Consider the following 12,875-nt stretch of genomic DNA (forward strand, 5'->3'; position numbering starts at 1 on the left):
AAGACCAAATAAATGAAGAGGAAATAGGCAATCTACCTGAAAAAGAATTCAGAGTAATGATAGGAAAGATGATCCAGAATCTTGGAAATAGAATGGAGGCACAGATTGAGAAAATACAAGAAATGTTTACCAAAGATCTAGAAGAACTAAAGAACAAACAGAGATGAACAACACAATAACTGAAATGAAAAATACACTAGAAGGAATCAATAACAGAATAACGGAGGCAGAAGAATGAATAAGTGAGCTGGAAGACAGAATGGTGGAAATAACTGCCAAGGAGCAGAATAAAGAAAAAAGAATGAAAAGAATTGAAGACAATCTCAGAGACCTCGGGGACAACACTACATGCATCAACATTCAAATTATAGGGGTCCCAGAAGAAGAAGAGAAAAAGAAAAAGGCTGGAAAATAGTTGAAGAGATTATAGTGGAAAACTTCCCTAACATGAGAAAGGAAATAGTCACCCAAGTCCAGGAAGCACAGAGAGTCCCATGCAGGATAAACCCTAAGAGAAACAGACCAAGACACATATTAATCAAACTAACAAATGTTAAATTCAAAGAAAAAACATTAAAAGCAGCAAGGGAAAAACAAAAAATAACACACAAAGGAATCCCCATAAGGTTATCAGCTGATTTTTCAGCAGAAACTCTGCAGGTCAGAAGGGAGTGGCAGGATATACTTAAGGTGATGAAAGAGAAAAACCTAAAACCAAGATTACTCTACTCAGCAAGGCTCTCATTCAGATTCAGTGGAGAAGTCAAAAGCGTTTTAGACAGACAAAAGCTAACAGAATTCAGCACCACCAAAACAGCTTTACAACAAATGCTAAAGAAACTTCTCTAGGCAGGAAACAAAAGAGAAGAAAAAGACCCACAAAAACAAACCCAAAACAATTAAGAAAATGGTAATAGGAACATACATATCAATAATAACCTTGAATGTAAATGGATTAAATGCTCCAACCAAAAGACACAGACTGGCTGAATGGACACCAAAACAAGACCCATCTATATGCTGTCTACAAGAGACCCACTTCAGACCTAGGGACACATACAGACTGAAAGTGAAGGAATGGAAAAAGATATTCCATGCAAATGGAAATCAAAAGAAACCTGGAGTAGCAATAATCATACCAGATAAAATAGACTTTAAAATAAAGACTGTTACAAGAGATGAGAGACACTACATCAAGGGATCAATCCAAGAAGAAGATATAATAATTAATGTTTATGCACCCAACAAAGGAGCACCTCAGTACATAAGGCAAATGCTAACAACCATGAAAGGAGAAATCGAAAGTAACACAATAAGAGTAGGAAACTTTAACACCCCACTTACACCAATGGACCGATCATCCAAACAGAAAATAAATAACAAAACACAAGCTTTAAATGATACAATAGACCAGATAGATTTAATTGACATTTATAGAACATTCCATCCAAAAGTGGCAGAATACACTTTCTTCTCAAGTGCACATGCAACATTCTCCAGGACAGATCACATCTTGGGTCACAAATCAAGCCTCGGAAAATTTAAGAAAATTGAAATCGTATCAAGCATCTTTTCTGAACACAACACTATGAGATTGGAAATAAATTAACAGGAAAAAAAAACTATAAAAAACACAAATACATGGAGGCTAAACAGTGTACTACTAAATAACCAAGAGATCACTGAACAAATCTAAGAAGAAATTAAAAAATACATAGAAACAAATGACAACAAAAACACGATGACCCAAAGCCTATGGGATGCAGCAGAAGCAATTCTAAGAGGGAAGTTTATAGCAATTCAACCTCACCTCAAGAAGCAAGAAAAATCTCAAATAAACAATTTAACCCTACACTTAAAACAACTAGAGAAAGAAGAACAAAGAAAACCCAAAGTCAGTGGAAGGAAAGAAATCATAAAGCTCAGAGAGGAAATAAATGAAATAGAAATGAAAAAAACACTAGCAAACATCAATAAAACTAAAAGCTTGTTCTTTGAGAAGATAAACAAAATTGATAAACCCTTAGCCAGACTTATCAAGAAAAAAAGGGAGAGGATGCAAATCAATAAAATTAGAAATTAAAAAGAAAAAGGAGAAGTTACAATGGACACCACAGAAATACAAAGAATCATAAAAGACTACTACAATCAACTATTTGCCAATAAAATGGACAACCTGGAAGAAATGGACAAATTGTTAGAAAGGTATAACCTTCCAAGACCGAACCGGGAAGAAATAGAAAATATGAACAGACCAATCACAAGCAATGAAATTGAAACTGTAATTTAAAATCTTCCAACAAACAAAAGTCCTGGATCAGATGGCTTCACAAGTGAATTCTATCAACCATTTAGAGAATAGCTAACACTGATCCTTCTCAAACTCTTCCAAAAAATTGCAGAGGGAGAAACACTCCCAAATTCATTCTATGAAGCCAACATCACCCTGATACCAAAACCAGAAAAAGATATCACAAAAAAAGAAAATTATAGACCAATATCACTGATGAACATAGATGCAAAAATCCTGAACAAAATACTAGCAAACAGAATCCAACAAAACAGTTAAAGGATCATACAGCATGATCAAGTGGGATTTATACCAGGGATGCAAGGATTCTTCAATAACACAAATCAATCGATGTGATACACCACATTAACAAATTAAGGAATAGAAACCATATGATCATCTCTATAGAGGCAGAAAAAGCTTTTGACAAATTTCAACACCCACTCATGATAAAAACTCTCCAGAAAATGGGCATAGAGGGAACCTATCTCAACATAATAAAGGCCATATATGACAAACCCACAGCAAACATCATACTCAAAGGTGAAAAACTGAAAGCATTTCCACTAAGATCAGGAACAAGACAAGGATGTCCACTCTTGGCACTCTTATTCAACATAGTTTTGGAAGTCCTAGCCACAGCAATCAGAGAAGGAAAAGAAATAAAAGGAATACAAATTGGAAAAGAAGTAAAATTGTCACTGTTTGCAGATGACATGATACTATACATAGAGAATCCTAAAGATACCACCAGAAAACTACTAGAACTAATCAATGAATTTGGTAAGGTTTCAGGACACAAAATTAATGCACAGAAATCTCTGGCATTCCTATATACCAACAATGAAAAATCAGAAAGAGAAATTAAGGAAACCTCCCATTTACCATTGCAACAAAAAGAATAAAATACCTAGGAATAAACCTGCCTAAGGAGGTGAAAGACTTGTACTCAGAAACCTATAAAATACTGATGAGGGGCTTCCCTAGTGGCACAGTGGTTAAGAATCCGCCTGCCAATGCAGGGGACCCAAGTTCGATCCTTGGTCTGGGAAGATCCCACATGCCACGGAGCAACTAAGCCCATGCGCCACAACTACTGAGTCTGCGCTCTAGAGCCTGCGAGCCACAACTACTGAGCCCGCATGCCACAATTACTGAAGCCCGCGCACTCTAGGGCCCATGTTCCGCAACAAGAGAAGCCACCGCAATGAGAAGCCCGCGTGCAGCAACGAAGACCCAATGCAGCCAAAAATAAATTAAAAAAAACACTAATGAATTAAATCAAAGATGACATAAACAGATAGAGAAATATACTATGTTCTTGGATTGGAGGAATCAATATTGTGAAAATGACTATACTACCCAAAGCAATCTACAGATTCAATGCAATCCCTATCAAACTATCAATGGCATTCTTCACAGAATTAGAACAAAAAAGTTTACAATTCGTATGGAAACACAAAAGACCCCAAATAGCCAAGGCAATCTTGAGAAAGAAAAACGTAGTTGGAGGGATCAGGCTCCCCAACCTCAAACTGTACCACAAAGCTACAGTAATCAGGGCAGTATGGTACTGGCACAAAACAGAAATATAGATCAATGGTACAAGATAGAATGCCCAGAGATAAACCCACGCACATATGGGCACTTAATTTATGACAAAGGAGGAAGAACATACCATGGAGAAAAGACAGCCTCTTCAATAAGTGGTGCTGGGAAAACTGGACAGCTACATGTAAAAAATGAAATTAGAACTCTCCCTAACACTGTATACAAAAATAAACTCAAATGGATTAATGTCCTAAATGTAAGGCCAGACACTATAAAACTCTTAGAGGAAAATGTAGACAGAACACTCTATGACATAAATCACAGCAAGATCCTTTTTGACCCATCTCCTAGAGTCATGGAAAGAAAAGCAGAAATAACCAAATGGGACTTAATTAAACTTAAAAACTTTTGCACAGCAAAGGAAGCCATAAACAAGACAAAAAGACATCCCTCAAAATGGGAGAAAATATTTGCAAATGAAACAACAGACAAAGGATTAATCTCCAAAATATACAAACAGCTCATGGAGCTAAATATCAGAAAGACAAACAGTCCAGTTAAAAAATGGGTGGAAGACCTAAATAGACTTTTCACCAAGGAAGACATACAGATGGCCAAGAGACACATGGAAAGATTCTCAACGTCACTAATTATTAGAGAAATGCAAATCAAAACTACAATGAGGTATCACCTCACGCCGGTCAAAATGGCCATTATCAAAAAAATCTAAAAACAACAAATGCTGGAAAGAGTGTGGTGAAAAGGGAACCCTCCTGCACTGTTGGTGGGAATGTAAATTGATACAGCCACTATGGAAAACAATATGGAGGTTCCTTACAAAACTAAAAATAGAACTACCATACGACCCAGCAATCCCACTACTGGGCATTTACCCTGAGAAAACCATAATTCAAAAAGAGACATGTACCACAATGTTCATTGCAACACTATTTACAATAGCCAGGACATGGAACCAACCTAAATGTCCATCGACAGATGAATGGATAAAGAAGATGTGGCACATATATACAATGGAATATTACTCAGCTATAAAAAGAAATGAAATTGAGTTACTTGTAGTGAGGTGGATGGACCTAGAGTCTGTCATACAGAGTGAAGTAAGTTAGAAAGAGAAGAGCAAATACCATATGCTAACACATATATATGGAATCTAAAAAAAAAAAAAAAAAAGGTACTGATGAACCTAGTTACAGGGCAGGAATAAAGATGTAGATACAGAGGGTGGACTTGAGGACACGGGGTGGGAGGGTGAAGCTAGGTCGAAGTGAGAGTAGCACTGACATATATACACTACCGAATGTAAAATAGTTAGCTAGTGGGAAGCAGCAGCATAGCACAGGGAGATTGGCTTGGTGCTTTGCGATGACCTAGAGGGGTGGGATAGGGAGGGTGGGAGGGAGGCTCTGGAGGGAGGGGATATGGGGACATATGTATGTATATGGCTGATTCACTTTGTTGTACAACAGAACTAACACAGTATTGTGAAGCAATTATACTCCAATAAAGATCTATTAAAAAAAAAAAGACTCCGTACTCCCACTGCAGGAGAACTAAGATCGCGCCTGCCAAAATAAAAGTGCTTTGGAAACCGAAAAAAAAAAAAAGTGCAGATATGTGTATGTGTATGTTTGTGTGTATACATATGCGTGGATATAAAGTATCTATTACAAATGAAAAGTAAAAAAGTTTTAAATATTCAGAATTCAAATAGTAGTAATGTTCTCGTGAGCAGGTCTGGGCTCCCTGGGCACAAAGCTGGTTTCTGAGGGAAGATGTGTCCTTTGGAGTCAGGACTGATGCTCCAGGAGATATCTCAGTGGTAAAGCCGAAATGCAGGGTCTGCATGACCCTGAGACCCCACGATGGATGGAGAGGTGTGGGAAGAGCAGGGCCACGGCTGAGGCTCACCTTTAGGGCTGGGAGGCACCGGCTCTGGGCAGGCACATCGTACACCTGGCAAGGCAGAGCTGGCAACGAGGTCCGAGCAGGTCTGGGAATTGTGAAGAGGGCCTTGGGGAGAAAAAGAAGAGTTGAGGGAAAGAAACGTCACCGCTGAGTCCACGGGTCATGAGACAGCAAATGCAGCTCTGACACACTGGGATGTTCTCTGGGCACCTCTAATTGGAGGCCCTTCGCTCTGAGACTGGGAACAGCAGCACGCTGTTGGGGAGGTCCATGGTGGAGGGCAGTCTTCCTCACATGCTGGCCCATAGCTGCCTGCATCAGCCTCACCTGGGAAGCAGGCTGGAATGCAGATTCCTGGGCTCCGCGTCCGTGGTACGGAATTTCTGAGTCTTGATGGAGAAACTGAAAAACTGCTGTATCATCAAGTTTTCCGGGTGATTCTGCTGTTCTCTAGGGATCCCAGGCTGTGATTCGAACGCTGGGTTATTACTGTTTGTCTAATGATGCTGAGGATGCAGCCGTGAATGAGGCAGGCAGGGGGGCTTTACAGGTGCTACCTGATCCTCCGCTCTGTGATCCCCTTCACTGCCGCAGATTAGTAAACCGGACTTGGTCCCTGCTGGTCTTTGGCTGATCTGTCCAGGACAAACTCAGCAACGGTTCCCCATTATGCTCTGGGTTAATTCCAAGCTCCTTGCAGGCCATGCCCTGCCCAACCCCAGGGACTATGCATGGTGTGTCCCCAGTTGTCAGCCATCACCTTCCTTCCTCCCTGCCCACCCCGCTCCTTATTGGAACACAGCGAGCTCTCTCCCACCGCAGAGCCTGTCCAAACACGGTTCCACTGCCGACCACTCCCCAATCACCACAGGTCCATTTTATTTATGCAGCTGACTTTGTGGGTCACACTTGCCCAAGAGACAACCTACAGGCTACAAGGGGACTTTCCTGTGTTTGGAATTTTAGGTGGAAAGAAGTCAGTTCAAAAATGCCCAGTGTTTCTCGGAAAATGTAGATGGCAATCAGTTAAGGAACCTGTTTTGAGAAACGTGGTTTTGAAAGGTTTGGAGGACAGAAGGAAGCTCCAGGTCGAGAACTAGAGGGTCTAAAAGCAATTTCATCAGGAAATCTGACCTTCTTACTTGAAATACAAAAGATTACCCTCTCTGAATTTAAACCAAAATCAAATACCTTCTTTGTATGGTCATTTTATTCTATTATTTTTTTAAGAGAGGCCGGCATGTTATATTAAGGAAGTTGGAATAAAAAGTAAAACAAAGCGCAAGACAGTGGTTACCCTGGGGGGAAGTGGCTGGGAGAGGTGGGAGGGGGCTTCTGGGATGTTAGTTTCGTTCTTTTTCTAGATCCGGATACTAGAGACTGACTACATACCCTTAGGATCTATAGGTTAAACTTCAATAAAACAAAATAGATAGCGTCAGCCACAGAGCCAGGTGAACAAGATCAAGGGTAGGCCAAGGGCTCTGCCTTGGGTGCTGTCAGCCCAGGGGTGTAGACAGAGACAGACACAACAAAGAAACTTTGGTCTCTAGTACTCATCAGGGTATGACCCTGGATGGGCCTTTCACCTCCCTGGGAATCAATTTCCTCATTTGTAAAGCAAAGAGTTGTTCTAATCTACACGGGTCTCTTCCAGCTAGAAAGACGGAGAATCCCTTATTAGGACAACTTGAGACAGGTGACATATTTCCACCTTCTTGGTTTTTAATTTTTGGCCAACCTTAATCTAGAGATATTCAACCCGGGGAATCTCTGAAATGGGTCCCCTGGGCCGTGTACCAACCCTGTGAACCGCCCGTCGGAAAACAGCTCAAAGCTAATGGCTGGACGTGCTTGGTTTTACCAATGTCCGCTTCTGCTCAGAATGGAATATTTTCTGGGCAGTCTCAGACTCAAGGCTCACCGCTAGATTACCCGAACTTGGAGAAGATGTCTGCCTTTTCTGTGAATCAGAAGATTCTTAACTGATTATCATCTTGCATTCTTCTAGCTCCTTCCTTCTTGTAGTAGAGGAAGAAGCAAAATTATTCAGAATCACCAAAAGATACAACTTGAGGTGAACTTAGAAATGATGGAGCCCCACCCTCTCTTGATACAGAGCAAGAAAGAGAAGTACAGAGGGGTGCTGGGATGTCTCCAATCACCCAGCATAGCTGTGGCTGCCCCCAAAGCCAAGTGAACCTGGACTCCTGATTTCTAAGCCACAGACGGCATCTCTTGCTTTAAAAGACCCCCAAGCACAGAGAAGGCAATAAAAAAGGGAGGCGGGAGGGAGCAAAAATATAGACAGGGCAGCGATGGAGGGAACTTAAGCAGGAGTGAAAGGAAGGAAAGTTCCCCAGGTGTTTTACTGGGGCCACAGCAAGACCTGCTTGAGTGGTGAGGAGTCCCTCGCTTCTAAATTCCCCTCTTGCAGCCGTGGTTTCTGTCCGTGGCCGCAGCCTGCACCAGTGAGAGCTCCACGCTTCATGTCAAGGACAAATGTTACAGCTAATGCCCTGGCCCTTTTCTGATGAGGTAAACTCATCTCTCCTTTCATACCATTTTCAGTCTAGAAGTTGACAGTGAGTCCATGGTTGTGAAGCCTTAGGTTGGATCTGGTCATTTCATTCGTTCCGTAAATGTTTACAGAGCACCTTGCAGGAGCCTGGCACTGTGCTGGGGGTTTGGGATCCCCGGGGAACAGTGGACATGGCAGCTGCTGTCCTTTTTGGGGGCCTTTGATTTTTTGTGTGTGTCTTTTAGTGGCTTTGAAAAGCAACTCAATTAACTTCAGCCCAGGCCACTTGTTGTTCTCAGAGAAGCCAGCACCGAGTCAGCTGCTCAGATGACAGCTGAGTGTGCCAGGCCTAGATCTGGGCCAGTTGTTCCCGAAAAGTGACTTGGGGTCCACCTCACGGATGGATGCTGGAGACTGAGCTGCCTCCTTCTGGTGTCTGCAGCCAGTGCCTACGAGTGGCAGCTGTTCTGTGTAACAGCTGGTTCTCTGCATGGCAGCCCCGGGGAGCTAGGAAATCTGAAGTACTCAAAATCTCTTAAGGAATCAACACCTTGTCTGAAGAAGCTAGTGTGGAGGAGGCCTGCATGGTAGGTGGGATATTGCTCGGGGGGGGGGGAGCTGGGGGGTGGGGGCCAGCACATACATGGGAGGAGTGGGCCTTCCTGGACACAGACCTCGCCGGGACTTCCATGCAGAGCTGGGGCCGGGTGGGATGTGTCATCTGAGCTGAAAGCAAAGTGTGTGACGGCAGGAAATGCCTGCAATGACTGAAGACCATATGCAAATCTGTTCTACATTCTTAACACTTCATGAAGGCCAGGGCTTGGGGAAAAACAGTACATTATTTTCCTCTTAACTCCTTTCCTTCTTTAAAAAAAAAAACAGTTTCATTCTGCGTTTACTGAGCGCTTCTTTTCCTCTGTTTTTTAAAAATTGTTATTTTTAAAAACTACAGATGTAACACATGCTCTGCCTAACGCACAAATCAACTTCCTAGTCTCTTTGTTCATCAAATATTTATCAAGTACCCACCCCATGCCAGGCATGGTCCCAGATGCTGGGGACACAGGAGCGAATAAATTAAAGGTCCCTGCTTAATGCCTTCTTTCACTTTCTCCTTAACCAGTTCCACTTCCTAAGCGTAACCACCGTTGGTGTGTATTCTTTTCAATGCACACATACACACAATTTTTTTTTTGAGTTTTTCTTTGTTAGGTTGGTTTTTATTTAAATGGTTCTTTGTCCCCACTTATAAATACCTTACAGGACTGCTTCATCTTTTTTTCACAACTGCATAGTAGCTCATCATAGGGTTATGCCGAAATTTACGTAACAAATACCCCATGAATACACATTTAGGAATCCTGGATCTTTCCCTGTAACAAATAATGCTATAGTGCCTATGGCCTCCTCATCCAGATCTATTTCTGCCTTCTTGTATATTTCTGCAGCTATTCTGAAAGTAAAGTTTCTGGATGGAAAGGAATACAAATTTTAAATCTGATGAGTGATTTCCTGCCTTTGACCCATGGAAATTCAACCCCTCCATTTACCACTAGCCATCCTAGTGTTCCTGGCGTAAAAAAACACCACCATGAATGTTGAGATGCTTTCACGCACAGCTTGACTAAGCATTTAGTTTCCTGCAAAGTGTGGGTGTCTCGGTGAGCCAGAAACCGCCAGGGTGCCCAGAGTGTTAATGACAACCAAAGTGGGCGCCAAACACAAGCTCATCCACTCACCCCGGCCATCTGGTTCCCATCTTGTATGTTTGATCTCCTGATGGACACCCACGATTCAAGGGTAGTTAAGCCCCTGGGTGCTACGTACCCCTTGTCCTATTTCTTCTGTCCAGAAACAGGCTTACCTGCTTTGGAAATCTTAGAGTCTTTTCACAGACGATTCTGGCGCTGGAAGGCGGGTCAGGGACTTCATAGACTTGGACGGTGGGAGGCAGAGGCCGCTCCACCCAACTCCTCATCTGCTCATACACAGGGCCTGGAGATGAGGGGTTGAGCAGGGTGGGCACTTCATAGGTCTCCTGGGAGCTGGTGGAAGCATCTTCCGGGCCTCTCAGGAAAGCGGGACAGGGCCTGTCGGCAGGGGCCTCCACGAGGATTTCAAGGCGGTTGGCAGGGGCCAGGCCTTGCCTCCCGTGAAGCAAACACTTCCACCAGCCCTTGCTTTCTGGCACATTTTGTTCCAGAATGGTCAGGATGTCTCCTCTGCAGAAAGCCAGCTCATCGGCACAGTCGGGGTGGTTGTCATAAAGTGCCCTGGCCAAGAGCATCTGGGGGCAGGGGCGAAAGAATTCACGGTCATTATCATTGCCAGTAACCACTGCAGCCATACCACTCGCTTAGCACCCAGTCACAGCTGCTCATTTATCTTGTTTCCTCGACCCCAGAGGCCCCGTCCCTGTTGTTTGCCTGATTTATTTCTACCCATCCTTGGGGAGTGTGGGGCGTGGTCTCAGGTGAAATGTCAGATCCTCCAGGAAGTATTACCTCCACCCTGAGACCAGGTCCAGTCTCTCCCCTCTCACGGTCCTGATTTAATTTATGACCCCCCTAGTTATGCGGTAGAGGGCAGCCTAGCACAGAGTTGGGTTGAAATCCTGACTCTGTGACTTCCTAGCTGTGTGCCCTTGAGTAAATTAGCTACTCTCTTTGGGCCTCAGTTTCCTTGTCTGTAAAATGGGAATAATAGTACCATCTACCTGATGGAGTTATTGTGAGAATTAAATGGGTTGGTAAGTGTAGAAAGCTCATTGAACAGTGCCTGGCATTTGCTAAGTGCTCAGTAATGCTTGGTTGTAAAGTGTCAAGATGATTCTACTGCCCTTTGCCTGGTGGTTGTTTTTCTCCCGACTGGAACTGGAAATTCCATGACTTCCGGGACCAGACCTCACTCGATTTGCTGCTCTCTCCCCAGCATCAAGCACGTACCCAGGTGCATAGGCGAGGCTCCATCAATGTTCATTTATTCACGTGCAATGAAACAAAGACGCAGGGGGTGAGTGACTAGTCTATACAGCCAGGATCAAAACACGGGCAGTCTCCTAATTCTCAGACCCATGCTCTTTCTGTAAGCCACACAGTCCTCCAAAAAACGCAAAACCACCTGTTGTAACGACAGCAATGGTAAAACCCCTTCTTACTGGAATTTTCTGCTGTCAATAAAAGAATGCAATTTGTTTCTGTGGGTTTTAAAGTAATCGCCTCCTTCCCTTATTATATCAGTGCATTACAGAAAAATTAGGAAATGCAGAGAAGCAAAAAGAAGAAAGTGAAAATCACCTACAATCCCACCACTCAGAGGTAACTATTTACAGCATTTTGGTATGCATCCTTCCGGCTGCCTTTTTCAAAAAATCAAATTTAGTTAATTATACTTTTTATACCCACTAGCCCCTAATACATACAGTTTATAAATAAAGCGGAAACGACCAATCCTCCCATTACATTGGTTGAGAACTGATGCAGTTTTTTTTGTGCATAATAATGTTTTCTTTTTCTGTCACAAAAATGGAATTGGATGGCCAACTGCTGAAAAATACCATCTTAAACCCACAATCAGGTCTGTGGATTTGGGGAAACACATGCATGTATATCTGAGAAGACTAAGGAGAATCAAATCCTCCTTGCAGGCAAAGAGGCACTGAAAATCCTCCATAAAATCTACAGCAGCTGAGATCCTAGGAGATCATGCACATTTTTGTACATGAGCCTTTTTTTCCTTGCTACAAAAGCGATGAAAGTTCATAAAGAAAGAATACAAAATGACGGTAAGAAAATAGAAAAAGCCAAAAGCACCTACAGTGCCACCAACCACAGGTCGCTACTGTTACTTCTTTGGCTGTGTCTTTCCAGACCTTTTCTTGAACTTACATGTTCATACACATACTTAGAGTAACAATTATATTTTAACCTAGGGGGCAGGACAGAAATAAAGACGTAGACGTAGAGAATGGACTTGAGGACACGGGGAGGGGGAAGGGTAAGCTGGGACGAAGGGAGAGGGTGGCATGGACATATATACACCACCAAATGTAAAATAGATAGCTGCATAGCACAGGGAGATCAGCTCGGTGCTTTGTGACCACCTAGAGGGGTGGGATAGGGAGGGTGGGAGGGAGACACAAGAGGGAGGAGATATGGGGATATATGTATACATATAGCTGATTCACTTTGTTATACAGCAGCAACTAACACATCACTGTAAAGCAATTACACGCCAATAAAGATGTTTAAAAAACATAATAAGAATCTATGATACATCCAGTTTTATAATCTGCTTTTCCCCACTTAAAAATAGATTGTGAACATCTTCGTCAGCCTATAAACAGTTTTCTTCACTACCTTTTAAATAGCAGAATGGTCTTCCATTGTATGAATGACCCATACTCGAACTTCCTGATTTGGGGACATTTTAGCTAATTCCAGTTTTTAGCGATTACAAACAATGCTGAAATGATTACCTTGATAGCCAACTATCTGCAACTCCCCCTGTTATTTCCACAGACACATTTGTGGGAGGGGAGTTGCAGGTGGAAATCATTGGGGCTCCCCCTTCCGGGCTGCTCAC

General features: G+C 42.7%; 1 protein-coding gene across 3 annotated transcripts in view; it reads right to left on the reverse strand.

Annotated features, from left to right (window-relative positions):
* CASS4 (Cas scaffold protein family member 4) overlaps positions 1-12,875 on the reverse strand; it is a 49,238-nt gene that overhangs the window by 12,258 nt on the left and 24,105 nt on the right. Inside the window, exons 3-4 of one of the 3 annotated variants that reach the window (XM_033410325.2) lie at positions 10,156-10,578; positions 5,771-5,872 (exon numbers count right to left, since the gene is read on the reverse strand). In XM_033410325.2, coding sequence (XP_033266216.1) covers positions 5,771-5,872; positions 10,156-10,578 — 525 coding nt within the window. Of the gene's footprint in view, positions 1-5,770; positions 5,873-10,155; positions 12,352-12,875 lie in introns of those variants that run through there. The other 2 variants (XM_033410324.2, XM_049700047.1) reach the window with 2 other exon arrangements.

The sequence above is a fragment of the Orcinus orca genome, chromosome 16 (genome assembly GCF_937001465.1).
Source record: "Orcinus orca chromosome 16, mOrcOrc1.1, whole genome shotgun sequence".
Taxonomy (NCBI): domain Eukaryota; kingdom Metazoa; phylum Chordata; class Mammalia; order Artiodactyla; family Delphinidae; genus Orcinus; species Orcinus orca.